Consider the following 14,754-nt stretch of genomic DNA (forward strand, 5'->3'; position numbering starts at 1 on the left):
CCCGACTTTAAAGCTGGATCCGCCCCTGCCCTTTAAGGTGGTCCGTCCATACAGTCCAAATGGGGATCGAAAGTGAGTTGCAGTGGACAAGGAAAACAGCTTACATGATACCGAGTTGTGTCGATCGGATCCAATCCAGAATAAATCACTCATTAGAGCTCGCGCTCGGTAATTTCATGATTAAAACCATCCAATTTGGCGCAACGAGAGACGTTTCGGGCTTTGAGGCGCGCCCCAAGGAAGTATCGTGAGGACGCTATCAGATGCATTCGCAAAGGCGGCGTTTGCAAACCGTAATTTGACGTGTTCGCACCAACCATCCAATCGGCGAACGGGCTCCAAAAAGGGCTTTTAGCTAATTAACTCCGGTCGGGCACGTTTTTTAATTTTTATGATGAGGCCCCAACTTATCGAAATGCCGTCTCCAATTGTAATCATTCCAGTACGGCTCAACTGGGAGTCGTTTTACGGCCTGCAAACGTATTCTATCCGGCTAAGTGCTTATTTGGATGCAGCCATGCCCCGGTTTGAATGGCTTTTACTACCCAGCCTCTACTTTAAAGTGTTTATATGCATGGGAAATTCAATTTTAAGACACAACTTTGTTCGGTACGTTGGGTCCAAGTGTTGGCTTTTCTCTGGGCCGGCCCAATCGCCAGATTTACGTCCGGTTCGTTTCGTTTTCCTCCAGTTGCCAGGGAGTAATTAGCATTGCAACTGTTAATGTTAAACAGTGGCCGGGCCCCCATGGAGCCGCGAAGAGCCGGCCTGGTAAAATGTCGCGCTCTTGTCCTCTAACATGGGAAGTTTATCGGGTCGTTTCGAATTAATAAGTCGCAATTGCTCTCAGTTTGTACTCTCATTCTAATAACTCTGTAATTTATTGGACGTTGTCTGGGAATTGGTGTAAGGTTGCGATGGGATTTGGCCTGCACGCACCAATGCACCGAAGACTTTGCGCAATTTAACACCGTCTCACCAGCGACTAGTTTGGGGAAGAACGTTCATTTTTTCTTCCTGAATATGCGATGAGGAGAAACTGTGAAAGGAACCCCTGCTAATTAATTCACTTACAGAATGTTGCATAAATCCACAACATTTTTCTTAAATCTTGGGTTCCATTCATGAATTGTTGAGCAAACACTGGTCTAACCCAAGACCTTTTTGGTGTGGTTCAACTGCTTACTCCCGCTTGCAGGTTGATTTGGGGGCAATAAAAATTACCGGCGCTCCTGCTAATTGTCCGTTTTATGGCATAACAGCAGGCAGTGGAAGCAATTAGCTGGCCGAAGACTAAACTATGGGGTTTAGTGTCTGTTGGTCTGGATTGAATTCAATTTTTTTTTCTTCTGCTTTCAGATGGTTGCAGCGCGGTTCCATGTTCGTGGTCTCGAGGCCGCAACTCCTCAAGCTGCTGAACGTCGACGACACGGTCAAGTTCCAGAGTTTGCTGGATTTGGGAGCGGGCGATGGTAACGTTACTGCCCAGTTGGCTCCATTTTTTCACCGAGTTTACGTTACGGAAGTCAGTGTTGCAATGAAGAATTTGCTACAGAGGCAAGGTTTCAGGTAAATTGATATCCGGGGCGGTTTGCATCTTCAGATGTGGCTTTGATTGCGCGCAAACCACCCAATCGCTCCATTCGTTCGATGCGAACTAATCAAATGCGGCACCTAACGCGGATAGTTTCAAGGCAGTTTTTTGCATCGCATCAGCTTGAGTCACATTTAGTCACGGCTGTCTTTTACTTGCTCTAATTGGTTGCTCTTATTGACTGCAGTTCAATTTCAGCATCCTAGACATCGATGCCTGGCACCGAACGAACAAATACGATGTGATTTCCTGCTTGAATCTCATCGACCGTTGCGATACACCCTTAGATCTGCTGACGCAAATCCGTACCGCCCTTAAGCCGGACGGTTTGGTCCTGCTTGCGGTGGTTTTGCCCTTTTCGCCCTACGTTGAGGCAGGTGAGGGGAGCAAGCAGGACTGCGATTCCTTAGAGACAGCGTTTGGTGTTTTTCAAGGTGCCTGCGACCACAGGCCTAAGCAGGCCTTGCCCATCGAGGGCGACACCTTTGAGGCGCAAGTGCAGAGCCTGGTCACCAACGTGCTGAAGCCTGCCCACTTTGAGGTGCTTTCCTGGAGCAGGGTGCCCTATTTGTGCGAGGGCGACCTGCAGCAGTCCTACTATTGGCTGGACGATGCGATATTCGTACTTAAGGCCAGCGACACCTAAGAGAAGACTTTGTTTATTTGCTATTTTAACCAGTATTTTTTGTCCGGTTTTTGACTCTTTTTATTAAAATATTTTTGGTGATTTTTTGTTATTTTCTACCGCGTCGCTGTTTTTGCGTGACCCTTTGGCAGTGTCGCCACATGTCCCTAAAGGAGCCGTCTTCGGTTGTGCAGGAAAACAAAATTCTTCTAGTGCATAACGCGGCAACGCCGCTTACGTCAATTCAGTGAACCTTTCAAATTGTTACTTGTTTTAGGTTATGCAGTTTATTGTTGTTTGATGGAAAATTGCCCCCTTTGAGTAGATTCTTTCGCAATGAGCCTCCCTTTGCACATTTCGGGCCCCATATCTATTGACCTGTTGGACGAGCATGTGGAGTGTCTAGTCGACCACCGAATTCTCACCGAGAAAGAGGCCAGGCACGTCCCAATTACTGTTACTGGAACCTCGAAGGTTTTCAACTAATTTCCCTGGTTTTATTGCAGAAATGTGGTTACGACCATCCGCTACAATGACGAGTCGGTTTTATCGGACAGGTCCTCGCAGACATACCGGCGGGCCATTCAGTTCGAGTCCGGGTTAATTAGCCAGATTTCGCGACGCAGACAGTCCAGTAACTTGGCCCTTGAGGGCGCCTTGCTAGCTGCAGAGTCCTACTTCAAGTGTCGAGTGGGCGAGTTTTACATGAACCTCCTAAGCTCCAGCCCGGACGATGCTGATCTGCGCTCTGAGTGCATCCAGTTCTTCACCTATTTCCAGCACGAAGTGGAAATGTTCAAGCGAATACTGCCGGCGTTCAATAAAGCGTCAGTTGAGGTAAGTCAGTGATGGATTTGCCAAGGACGGACAATGCAGAAAAGAAACCTCTTTTGGCAGAAAACGCAAAGCGCGCCTGAGGTCGTGCGAGTAGCCGCTGCATGGCACAGTATGAATGGTAGCCCGGTTCAGACTAGGGCCGTTCTTTTCAAAGGCGCCACCCAAAATCCCAAAAACGTTTCCCTTTATCTGGACATTCTGAAGTTCGAGCTGGACAGCAACTGCCACAGTAGCAAAATAACGTATCTGAAAGAGTGCGTCAACTTGATGATCAAGCACGTCTCGAACCGGTTCATGCAGGAAACCATCATATTGCTGGACAAAAGTGAGGTGGAAGAAGCCGCCAAGTACGCAGTGGACAAGTATGAGGAACACTTCAAAGACCACGTGGAGACGTGGCTGTTTCTGTCCTCGAGGGAGTTGAAAGGTGTGGGCAAACTTCCTGCACTTCTGATGTTAATGGAAATTTTGTAGGCAACTTTAAAACGCACGGGGCGCGGGACAAGTACAGCGCCAATTTGGCTGCCGTGAAGCGAGTAGTGGCGAAATTCAAGGAAGGCATTGCAAAACTACCAGCCAAAAGCGAACCAGAGCTTTGGCAGGCCTATTTGGCTTTTATGGTGCTTCAGAAGAACAAAAGCCCCGAACCGGAAATCGTGAGTGGAAATCGTTAGTGGGAGTAAAACTCACTCACACTTACTAACTGTAAATCTGTGTCTGCTAGATTAAGCTGGCCAGGAACGCTTTTGAGGATGCATACAAAACAAAAGGCGTCGAGTTGACGGAGCATCACTATGCCGCTTGGGTGGATTGCTACGAGGACAAAAACGAGTTTCAGCCTTACCGATTTCAGTATGGTGAGTAGTAGGAATTGTCCAGATCGCAGCAACCAATCGCCCAAACTGTTGCAGCTGTGAATAAAGATCCGACATCCGAGCTGCTTTGGTGCCTCTATCTTTCCAGCGTCCTGCAAGTGCCCAACAACATCGATAAGGCTCATGAGCTGTTACGCGAAGCCACCAAAGCAGTGGGTCCCGATGCGATCAGGCTTTTCGATCTCTTCATCAAGGCCTGCATGTTGAACTCCAAAAACCGGACAGTGGCGGTATTTCAAGAGGCCTTGAGCCACTCCGACATTACTGCCTCGTATGTAGGCCCCGCTAGAACTAGTGATTTTGGAGTAATTCTGTTCCTTTCAGCCACTTCAAGCCGGCTTACTTTACGTACACGCTGGTGTCGTTCGGCCTGCAACCGGCCCGTGATTGCTACAATACGATCAGTAAAACGCGTCCTTACAGCAAACAGCTGCACAAAGATATGCTGGAAGCGGAAAGATTGCGACAGTTGTGTGATGGCAAACCCTCAAGTCGAATCCCTGAGATTTTGAAGCTCTGGACCGATCAGCTTGGCCATTGCGACTTGGAGGTCTATCGCGTGCACATGGAGTGGGTGCTAGAGAAAGCGTAAGTAGCTAAACTCAGTCGAGCCGTCAATCAATGCGCGTTGTTTTGCAGCAAAATAAACGCGGATGATCAGCAGGAGTTGAATGGGCAGTACAGTACCATCCAGGAAGAGTTATTGAACTCGCTCTCAGAAATCTATAGCGCGGCGCGGGAAAAGTTGGGATCACACGATCAAACGTTGCTGGATGAGCTGGGACGAATCTACGAAGAAGTGCGGGCTAAAGTGTTGGAGCCCTAAGTTGCTTAGGTTGTTTGGAAAGTATCAGCGGACATGGTTTCGATTGTCAAATGAGTGTTCTACAATTTGTGGATTTTTGAACCATCGGTACATGTAAATATTTGGAGGGAGAATAAAAATACGTTTAAACTTTAGGTGGCTTGTCCTTAATATTTGATATAAGTAAAGTAATTCCCCATGTCATCACACCTCCAAGGGCCATGCCCCATTTTTCCAACAAAAGAACTGACAACATTGCTTCTTCACATCTTCCAAGCAAATCAACTTCTGTTGAAGGACTTAACCTTACTTTTGCGGAGCATTTAGCAGCAAAACAACGTGAAAGTGATTGTTGGTTTTCTCAAGTTTCCAAGCATTTAGGCCTGTTACCCATTAAAAGCAGCAATCTTTACAATGGCTGATGACGTGCAAAGACGCATGGAGCAAATAGCTCCAAGCATTCGCGTTATGAAGGAGTCAGCGCTGTTTAATCAGGAGGAAGTTAAGTAAGTCGGGCTTCTTGCGCGGTGTCCGGGCAAAGGGACTAGTTTTTGGCAATGAAGCAATAATTACCGTAGCAGCCACTGTTTACAGTGAATTCTCCATTTCAGCTTGATCGTATCCAGGCTGAAATCGCTTGAGTGCCGGATGGCTACGGGATTGAAAGATGTTAAGCATTTCCAGGCTGCCATCGGCTACGAAGTCGGTCTGGTTTCAGAATTGATCAAGCGTCGTTTGGCAGTTCAACACAGCAGCAAACAAATGACGAATTTAGAGTTTGTCTTCCTGAAAAGAATCCGGCTCCACTACCGGACCGGCTTGGACTATTTCCCCACCGACTATAACTTCAACATGGAGTATTTTAGCTTTTTGTCTAACTACAAAGAGCATTTTAAGAGCTTCATAGTCATTCACATCCGGAATTTGCTGGCTGTAAGTTGCGAACTCGTACGTTGGGATTTTGAGTTTGAGATTCTCGTTTTTTAGCGCTTCTCTCACGTGCCGCTCGTGTACATAAGAATAGCAAATTGGTATCACGAGAATGACTTGATGCAAGACGCCCAGAAGGTTTTGCTCAGGGGACAATCGCGGCATCCGAAATTTGGCGCCTTGTACATCGACTTTATGAAACTGGAACTGGAAAATACCCCCGTGAATGAAAAGAAAATTTTGCTCTGTCTCGACATGATGGTCGAGAACAAATTGCCCAGCATGGACTTTCAGGTGGCCTACGGGTGGTTTAAACAGAAGCGAGCCAGTCCAGGGCTTCAAGACTACGTAATCGAGCAAATGAAAACACACCACAAACAGGACGGTGCGATGTGGGCCTTTATTGCCTTGAGGTCATTTATAAGTGAGTATTTAGCGCCCAACTAATCAAAACGGTAATTGAGGCAAGATTTTTCCAGTCTATACAAAAAATGAGCCACGTATATCTATGCCGAAGCTTCAAAAAGTCCTGGCTGATTTCAAATGCAACCTTGCCGAAGTCCCGTCCAAGAAGCAACCCGAATTTTGCAGACAATTTGTCGACGCGCTCTTGGTGGATTTTTCGCCTGATGGAAAAGCCTCAATGGTGAGCAGAATTGTGTCAAGTTTTCTGGGCTAGAACTAGAGCGGCTTTTTAATGTTTTCCAGAAACGCCTAGGCGTGAAAATATTGGAAGCAGCCGTTGCCGCAAATATACCGCTTACGGAGGACCATTTGGAAAAATGGGTCTTTTTCTGTGAGGAGGGAGATGGCGATCTACTCACAATGCAGCTGAAAAGCCGTAAGCGGAATTTAACTGAACTTGTTTCAAGTGGTTTATGAATTTAGTAGTAGTATATGGGTTGCATTAGTCATCGTATGCATGTTTAACACTCGTCTAGTTAGAATAGTCTGACGTTCGTGACGTAAGACAGTTCCGTCTTAGTCGGAGAGCACGGGAGATCACTTCGCCCACTGCCTCATCGCCTTTGATAATGTCCACCGCAGTTGTGGACGAAACGTCAGGAAGAAATTGCCATGGGCCACGGCTTCAACGCCCTGAAAACATTCCTAAATGTAATTCAGAAAGTAGTTGTTTCAGATTTGGAAAAACAGCCAAGTGAAAAACTGTGGTATCTCTACGTGGTGCACCTGATCAGACAGGACGCGGAATGGAGCGAAATCGAGAGCGCCTTCAACACGGCTCTGTTAAACCGGGCGCCAAACTACGTGAAACTCTTCGACATCTACTTGAAGGCGGGCGATCTCTACGATAAGCTCACTCCGGCCAAGAGGCGGCAGATCTTCGAAACGTCACTGAAAACTTCCAAATTAGTGGCCCTGTAAGTGCGACTTGGCCCAAGCTGGACTCACGTTTATGTTGTTGCTGATTCCAGGCACATGAAGCCGCGCTATTTCCTCTACATACTGGCCACCGAAGGAATCGCAGGCGCTCGCAACTTGTACGCCCGCATTTCCGCCACAGATCCGCCTAGCGAAGAGCTGCACGAAGAAATGCTGAATGCCGAACTGCAGCAACCGCTTGAGGGCTTGCAAGTACGAGCCAAACCGGTTCTCAACACGTGGATGAAACAGTTCGGGAGCACTGGCTGTAGAGTGCACTTGCGTAAAGTGGAAATCGCCCGAATTATCAGGTAAGATCAAATCGAATCAAAATAGTCCGCGTTTGAAGTGTTTTTACGTTACTGTTTCGTCCAGTGGTCCAGATGTGAACGAGCAAATCCGCGCGATTTTTGAGCACGCAATGGCAAGTCTTAGAACGCAGGAGTTGCGAGAGGAGTTTAAGGAGAAATACCAGGAGATCTGCTGAAAAACGGTGCGTTTGACTTTTTTGTTTGTTGCAGTTGCGCAAAGTTCCCTAAGCACCCCTATTGAGGTTTGGGAGTGTAATAAAACGACTGGTATAAAAAGAGATGTCCACATCAATATTTTGTTTAGTGAAATATATGGATTACATATAGTCAACATTCATGTATTTTCCTCTATTGGTATTGACTGATTTAATATTTAGATTTGTTTATTTACAATCCGTATTATGGGCTTGTATAAAATGTTCACACCTCATGCTATTGGCCAGTTCGGGGCCGAGAGCAAGAAGCACCTACACATAAATATGTACAGGGTGTTTAAATGCTCGATTATATCCACAGATGTGCTCTTATTAAATTGATATCGGCAGGCGTGCGTTCTTTTGTGCGGCGGCAACACTCTGTATACATTGCCTCGCTTGTCAAGACAATGAACACGCGGCTCGAATGCCACTTGAGTCTGTCTACATAAAACATCAATGTTTGTACAGGCACGGATGTAAAAAACAACAAAACCGGTTCGTTTTGATTGAGATGCTTCCTCGATTCGTGCTTGGCACATCCCCAACACCCCGTTTAAGACCTAAATGTATTACGTAAAATCAGTCTGCGCGGCCAAAAATATGCAAATTCTTCCAAAGTTCATGTACACACAAAAATAGACATATTTATAGTAGTATTTCAGTGCATATTCTTTTCCACGTTTATAGTTGTGTGAGTGTGTGTGTGTGTATGGGGGCGCGATGGGGCTGGCCTTGTTGCGACCGTCCCCCTTTCTCTCATTCGTACACGCTAAACTAAATAAGTCTTAAAATTTAAAAGTGAAAAACATCAACAGTAAATATTAACAGCAACAACAATGTAGCAACAACATTTTTTGGCACATGATGCGGAGCGATGCCAGAGGCTTCTCAACTGGTCAATTTTCGGGTGTGACGATAATCTAACCGGAATTCACAACTCCCCAATCCATGTCTAATAATCAGAATGTCGATGGATCAAGGACTTCATACAATGCAGGCAAGGGGACTAAAGTGACAATGACCACCATCGAAGTTCTAACTTATCTTCTGAGAAAAGTCTTATTTTCACTTTCTTTTTGTGTCTTTGACCCTTCGAACGGGGTGCAAAATGGGAAAATTAAATTTTGAAAATGTTTGGGTAGTTTTGCGCCCAACCCAGTGTCGTGCCCGTTCAGTGGTGCTCAGTCGGCTCCATCGACGTTCTGATTATCGGCTTATTTCTCGAATCCGTTGACTTAAATCGCCTTAATTTCGCCAAAAGTGAGCAGTTGGATGATTAAACGTTTATTAAAGCTATCGGCAGGCCTAGAAAGGAAAATGCAAATTGCCGGAATATCTTCATGCATCGTGCATCTTCGATTCGGCTCCCATATGGAACCACCTCGGCAACGCCCCGACTCCTCATAGTAACGATTATTTCGAATATCTTCGCCTATCTACTATATTCTTATGCTTAGTCCACGAATATTCATAATGCTACATATTATAGCCTAAATGGCTAGCACTGGCGCAATCATTTGAGCAAATCAGCGCTAGTCTGAGTTAGTTAATTGTATGGTACAGTAGGTTATTTTTCCTGACTATCTACGCCTTATAATTGTTTGATAAATTCTTTTGTTGCGGGAGTTGGCACGCCTACTTGAGTAAAAAAGTCGAGGCCCACGAGAAGGACATCAACTCCACCATCACCCAGCAGTAGTATAATCTATTTTTAAAATTATTAAATGCACCAGATCATAAGAGTCCATTTTGCAGTATTAAAATCATACATTTATATAAATATATTAAGGTTCTCCGAAAAATCTTCCGGACTAAAAGGAAAACACCCTTAACCCTTGAGCAATCAAAGGATGCGTAATAATCATCTGAATTGTACGACGCTCGTATGGGGGTCCGCCAATCCGAGGCTCTTGCCAAAATGCGCCCAAAGCCTTAGCCCCAGATTGCAAACCCCTTAAACTAAATGGTTAAGTATTTGGTGTTTAAATTCTGAAACTGTTCCTTGGTGTTCAAAATATAGATAATTTCCTCCATTTCTTCGCATTCGGGCGGACATCACAGCACTGTTTCCATTTCGGCGATTTCGGTTGGTGATGGGCTGCGTCCAACATCATCAGTGTTTCAACATTCATTTACAAAGTTCACAAACAGGCCCACTGCTTGGCCAGCGAAATGTGTGCTCCAAACCACAGTGCGTTTAACTCGTTTAACTGGTTGCCTATTGATTGTCGCTGTCCAGCATACAGTGGTTTGTACTAGCAAAAACGCCGGTCAAGCAGTGGGCTAGTTAGTGCGTAGATGGACAATGGTTTCTTGTTTTGTTCAAAAGACTTACCCGTTGATGTCGGAACAACTTCCACTATCTGCAGGCTCCAGGCTGCGCATTCGGGCCTTGGCCTGCTCCCCGGACACAACAATACTAAACAAAACCGGGAATTAATTGGGGAAAGGTTGCCAAATCACGTTTCAACATAATTGCAATGAAAGGCGATCCCCGGTCGGGGGCTGGGGAAAAATCCAATTTCCGCCGCTTGGCTAAGATTTATCCAGTCAAATTGCCCATTAAAATCATCCACTTTTGCATGCAAAGCCCGAAAAAACCATCATGCATCTAATCAGGCTAATTGATTTCGTATGCATTTAACTAATGTCCGTTTCTGCAGAGTCTTTGCCGAAAAACTTTCCAATTTCAATGCTCGCGGAATAAAGTTGATCATTCGGCGTTTTATTCGCTTCGAGCGCCGCTCTAAAGTGCCAGTTCAGGGGAATTTCAGATTAAAATTCTTGGAATAGCGGAGTTTTCCGTCTCCAAAGGGCTGAAAAGCTTGGCTGTAGGGCGTGGTCGCGACAGTTGTGAAACTGGCATTAGCATATCGTTTTAGGGTGTTGCGCCCTAATGTTTGTGATTAGTTAAAGTCGATCTGCTGGCTGTCATTCGGATTTTATTTACTAGCGCCTACACAGGAAAAGCGGTTTTTTTTTTAATTCGACGGCAAAGAGCAGCTCGTTTTCCACCGAAAAATGTTAAGAAACGATGAAGGGTGGACAATGTTGAGTTTTGACAAGCACTTTTCACCTGATATTCCAGCATCGGAAAACTGTATTACCTTCTTAGGGGTTTAACAGTACGTTTTCGCTTTAAAGTCGTTAATTGAGCCTGGAGGAACACATCCTCAGGCTGTTTGCCTGTGAATTTTCCAATTTATCGGTGCATCTGGCTTCAGTTTCTTAACATCGCGGTCGCGATGACCATTGCGAATATGGAAAAATGCAAAGAAAGCAGCGACAGTCGCACGTTCATCATGCACTGGTAAGACACAGAGCTACTCTAAACACACGTAAGTCATGGACTTACTCTGGTGACTTGGACGAACTGAGACAGGACGTGATGCAACTGGCGTTACGACGACGCCTACCCATTCAAGATATAATGAAAAAGTAAGTCAGGATCAGTGGCAATGGACCGAAAGGTCAGCAGAGGGCCAGACATGCTTAAGCGAGCGATCGGGCTGGTTGGAGCAAGCGGGGCGTTTTCCAGCAAATTGTCAAGTGGAGCTGTATGTACAGTTTACGTGGGGAGCTGGTAAGCGCGCGGGACTTACCGTTTGCGGGGCGGCGGCTTGATGCCATGCACTTCCATTTCCTTTTCCAGCTGCTTGATCCGCAGCTGCGCCACATCGAGCTCGCGCTTCACCTTCCACAAATGCGTGTCGCAAATCGGATCGCGACATCGATGATTCCGCAGGATATCTTGCGCTTCAAACACTGCCCCTGAAAAACCAAGTCGGAAGCTCGCCTGGAGCCCACCAACCTTAGCTCTTGGACGTACCTCTAAAGGTCAAACTTTTGCCCATCGAGAGGCTGATCAACGCGCAGCATCCGCCGCGGTCCGTTTTCGCCAAATGCTTCCGGATATACTTGAAGTACAAGTGCTCCAACAGCAGAAGAAGGGCGGCCAATAAAATGCCCGACATCAGCAGCAGGAACGCGGATAAGAACTGTTCCAGAGCCAGTGGATCGGAACTTTTATGCTCCTGCAACGAACACCAAAACCCTGCTCCTTAACCACCAGAGGAAACGAGGAACGGGGAAAATTACCTGCTTTCCAGGTTTACACACTCCGGTCATCCAGTAGCGGCGCAAGCGCTCCAGGTCGCCGTTTTCCCGAAAATCCAACAGCCGCTTATTGAACATCTTCAGGTATTTGGAGTTGCGGGGAAAGGCCAAGCCGTATCCAGTCATGGCGTGCCAGGAACCCACCTAGAACCCATTGTGTTAACATTCAAAAGTTTCGGCTACAAAGTTCACGAACCGGCCCACTGCTTGACCACTGAATTGCGTGCTCCAAACCACAGTGCGTTTACCTCGTTTAACTACCCAACCCTGGTTGGTTCCAATCAAGGACATTAATAGACCAAGCTAGTCATTCATCGATCCCGATTTGTTTGGGACCAACATTAAATTCTACCGATCGGCGATTTATCAATGAAAAACAGGCGGTAGGGATAAAGTAGGTACCGCGCGAAGAGTAGAATTCATCGGAAAATCAACTCGCCTGGCTGCTAGCCATAGGCGTAGTAAACATCTGTATTAATCGATTTATTCTAAGCATGGAAGATTCATTCATTTTCTGACGTTTTTATCTACATTATATGTTTGAAATTATAGACGCTATAGAAGTAACGGAAATTTTTTAAGCATTTGATAGCAATTCAATAGGGATCGAATATTGCTCTTAGCTGATAAATTCAAAACAACTCACGCCACTGGTCCCTGTTTACAATCGTGCAGAACCGTACAGGTTTGGAAAATTCAGGCCCATTTTCTCAACATTTCTGCAAATGAAACCACTTCGCACGATTTCTTTTAAGCGCAACATTTTACTGACATCACGATTATCACTTCTTATCACCAAAAACACGAGAAATTGCCGTATTTACTTGCCCAACAAATCCTCCTTCCCTCTAACTGTCATGTCACTATCACCACTACCTCATTGCGGTGTTGTCATGATGAATGTTTCATTATGTTTTCTGGTAATTACCACCTAAAATTCTTATGAACTTTTTAATATAAAATTTCGACGCTGTTATTTTAATGGCATTTGCTTGTCGCTTAGTACAAACTAGGCAAATATAACACTAACTATATTAATGGCTACAGTTTTCCTGCTATTTTCTTGTTGATGCCACTCATATACAGCAAATTGAATACCGAGCCGGCAAAGCAGCTCTCGCAAGTACCTACTTTTCATCGAAAAACGTAAACAAATGCATCCGTTTAATCTGAGCTTCCAATACAGTGGCTTGCACTATCAAAATCCCTGGTCAAGCAGTGGGCCAGTTAGTGCACAATCGGGCCAAATAAGAGCCTTACCGTCAATAAGCGGCAATCTTCGTCTTGCGATGTGAGATACTCCAAAACGGTGCCATCGTAGATAAAGGCGTCCATTTCGCCCGACAGGATAGTGGCCACGCCATTCAACACGGTTGTCTTGTTGAACTGTTTCATATAAGCGTGCATATCTTTGAAGTATTTGGCCAAAGTCGAGTCGGTATGCGAGAATGGAATCGTGCCAAACTTGATTGAAGGCTTATGCGAGTAGGGACGCGATAACCTAATATCATCGATGCCTGAAAGCATCCAGTTCAGATTGTAGAAAAGGACATTTTACAAAAGAACTGCATTGGCAACTTTGTGGGACCCTTTCCAGCGCTCGTTGAAAGAATATTATGCCAACCTATTTGGCAGCGAAATGGCCCCGAACAATAACAAACGCTCTTTTCTGTATTATTCAGCCATCGGCTTTGAAGCGAAACTGGAAAAGTTATGAACCAGCCATGATCAACATTGCAGTTTTTCCTTCATTAGTACCCTTCAGCTACGCCTAATTAGTTTCACGTTGCCAGATTGAACAAAAAGCTTTTAAATAGAAAGCAATGTATCCAGTGAATTAATATTCCCTAGTTGCGGCTTCGCATATTGCTGATACCCTTTTGTGATAAATCCGCGAAGTATTTGTTCGTCTGTAACACGCAGCCGGCACCGGTAGCTGAGAGCTGAGCATTGTAAGCCGTTTCCAATAAATATATATTGTATTTCGATTCCCCGTGCGGCACAGTACATTCACAAAAGGCGTTAACGTCTTTTTATCGCTGTTTTTCGCATTCCCGCTCGGTTTTCAGGTAGCAGGAGCCGAATTAAATCACCGTGTTTATTTCATTTCTGTCGCGTCGCTTTCGTTTAATTTTACCTCGATTTTAACAACAGATTTTTTTGAATTCCAGGTTTTTTGAGGTTAGAAATTTTCAATTTTTAAATCTTCCAAAGGCACCAGATCCACGATTGCGCCAAGCATTTCCACAATTCGAATGAAAATGGTGATGGTTTTTCAAAATTTTGCTTATACCTTTTTACAGGTTAGAATATTGGGTGAAACCTTAATAGGAGCTGAAAGAGCTGGAAACGCCTTATTGAAAAGATCCTTGCGGTAAGTCCGAAATTTGCAACCGTTTGCGAGAGACGAATTATTTGGCAAATTGATGGTTTTTGTTGCCAATTTTCTAGAGGTTATAAATTTTGAGCCAAACTCAAATAGAAAAAAAGCTCAAGGCACTTTACCGAAATTGTTTGTATGATTGATCGGGTGTTTGCAACCGCAGACGAGATACGCACGAAAATGGTGAAAATTGATCTAAATTGCCATCTAACTTGTTGGAGATTAACAATTTTGCTTGAAACCCTAATATGAAATTGAAGAACTTGAAACGCTTTACCGAAACGATCATTGCATCCGATCAGATACTGCTAACGGTAGTCGAGATACGAATGAAAAAATTGAAAATCTCGCAAACTTTCGCTCTTAGCTTTTTACAGGTTAGGAATTTCAGGCAACACCTTAATAGAAATTAAGAGAGCTGGAAATGCTCCATTGAAAAGGTTCTTAGGATAAACCAGAAATTTGCACTTTTACTGAGTTATGAACGAAAACATCCGCAAACTGCTGTTTTCGGCGAAAGCATAGCAGGCCGAAAAGATGTCGAAGTGCTCTTTGCGGTTGATTACGCATTTGCATCCGCTAGCAAAAATGTGGAAAACAGCAAATTTGTGCTTCCAACTTTTAAGAGGTTGGGAATTTTGCTTCAAGCCTTAGAAGAATTGAACTACCCGTCAGGGGCGGATCCAGCTTTAAAGTCA

General features: G+C 45.0%; 4 protein-coding genes and 1 long non-coding RNA gene across 9 annotated transcripts in view; 3 read left to right on the top strand and 2 right to left on the bottom strand.

Annotated features, from left to right (window-relative positions):
• Window positions 1–2,321, top strand: part of LOC109542260 (protein-L-histidine N-pros-methyltransferase) — a 29,473-nt gene extending 27,152 nt beyond the window's left edge. For 3 of the 4 annotated variants that reach the window (XM_048669976.1, XM_019911410.2, XM_048669978.1), the window contains 2 exons: window positions 1,360–1,569; window positions 1,793–2,321. In XM_048669976.1, coding sequence (XP_048525933.1) covers window positions 1,360–1,569; window positions 1,793–2,240 — 658 coding nt within the window. In that variant the 3' untranslated portion in view covers window positions 2,241–2,321. The remainder of the gene's footprint in view (window positions 1–1,359; window positions 1,570–1,792) is intronic. The other variant, XM_048669977.1, reaches the window with a different exon arrangement.
• A 208-nt stretch (window positions 2,322–2,529) lies between these two features.
• LOC109542261 lies at window positions 2,530–4,891 on the top strand (the record flags this gene model as incomplete). Its single annotated transcript, XM_019911411.2, is given in 8 exon segments — window positions 2,530–2,659; window positions 2,726–3,056; window positions 3,117–3,483; window positions 3,531–3,712; window positions 3,781–3,913; window positions 3,968–4,202; window positions 4,256–4,519; window positions 4,571–4,891. Coding segments are annotated over 8 exon segments (1,803 nt in total). The 3' UTR covers window positions 4,758–4,891.
• A 123-nt stretch (window positions 4,892–5,014) lies between these two features.
• Window positions 5,015–7,691, top strand: LOC109542247. Of its 2 annotated transcripts, none has more exons than XM_019911390.2 (8): window positions 5,015–5,242; window positions 5,348–5,669; window positions 5,724–6,090; window positions 6,146–6,312; window positions 6,375–6,507; window positions 6,799–7,048; window positions 7,103–7,360; window positions 7,425–7,691. In XM_019911390.2, exons 1-8 carry the CDS (start codon window positions 5,151–5,153, stop codon window positions 7,534–7,536), a joined length of 1,701 nt encoding a protein of 566 aa, XP_019766949.2. In that variant the 5' UTR covers window positions 5,015–5,150; the 3' UTR covers window positions 7,537–7,691. The 2 variants fall into 2 exon arrangements, with proteins under 2 accessions (XP_019766949.2, XP_019766950.2); XM_019911391.2 differs by having other exon boundaries at window positions 6,808–7,048.
• LOC109542248 lies at window positions 6,513–7,334 on the bottom strand. The gene is made up of 2 exons (XR_002172405.2): window positions 7,080–7,334; window positions 6,513–7,022 (listed from the first exon to the last, which is right to left on the bottom strand). It is a non-coding gene; the product is annotated as an uncharacterized LOC109542248 (long non-coding RNA).
• Window positions 7,692–9,383: 1,692 nt separating the features above from the next.
• Window positions 9,384–14,754, bottom strand: part of LOC109542203 (glutamate receptor ionotropic, NMDA 2B) — a gene marked incomplete in the record, with an annotated part of 42,080 nt that continues 36,709 nt past the window's right edge. The window contains 7 exon segments of the mRNA XM_048669975.1: window positions 9,384–9,655; window positions 9,893–9,976; window positions 10,913–10,969; window positions 11,160–11,328; window positions 11,387–11,591; window positions 11,656–11,817; window positions 12,934–13,190. Of these exon segments, the coding sequence (XP_048525932.1) occupies window positions 9,613–9,655; window positions 9,893–9,976; window positions 10,913–10,969; window positions 11,160–11,328; window positions 11,387–11,591; window positions 11,656–11,817; window positions 12,934–13,190 (977 nt within the window).

Source organism: Dendroctonus ponderosae, unplaced genomic scaffold (assembly GCF_020466585.1).
Source record: "Dendroctonus ponderosae isolate FM_Combo_2020 unplaced genomic scaffold, Dpon_F_20191213v2 Dpon_F_20191213_9, whole genome shotgun sequence".
NCBI lineage: Eukaryota > Metazoa > Arthropoda > Insecta > Coleoptera > Curculionidae > Dendroctonus > Dendroctonus ponderosae.

What these genes read in the sequence shown, in the direction of transcription:
- LOC109542247 (XM_019911390.2), top strand. Translation starts at nt 5,151, where the DNA reads ATGGCTGATGACGTGCAAAGACGCATGGAGCAAATAGCTCCAAGCATT. An exon ending in TTTAATCAGGAGGAAGTTAA is followed by an intron (nt 5,243 to 5,347) that starts GTAAGTCGGGCT and finishes TCTCCATTTCAG; the next exon opens with CTTGATCGTATCCAGGCTGA. An exon ending in ACTTCCAAATTAGTGGCCCT is followed by an intron (nt 7,049 to 7,102) that starts GTAAGTGCGACT and finishes TGCTGATTCCAG; the next exon opens with GCACATGAAGCCGCGCTATT.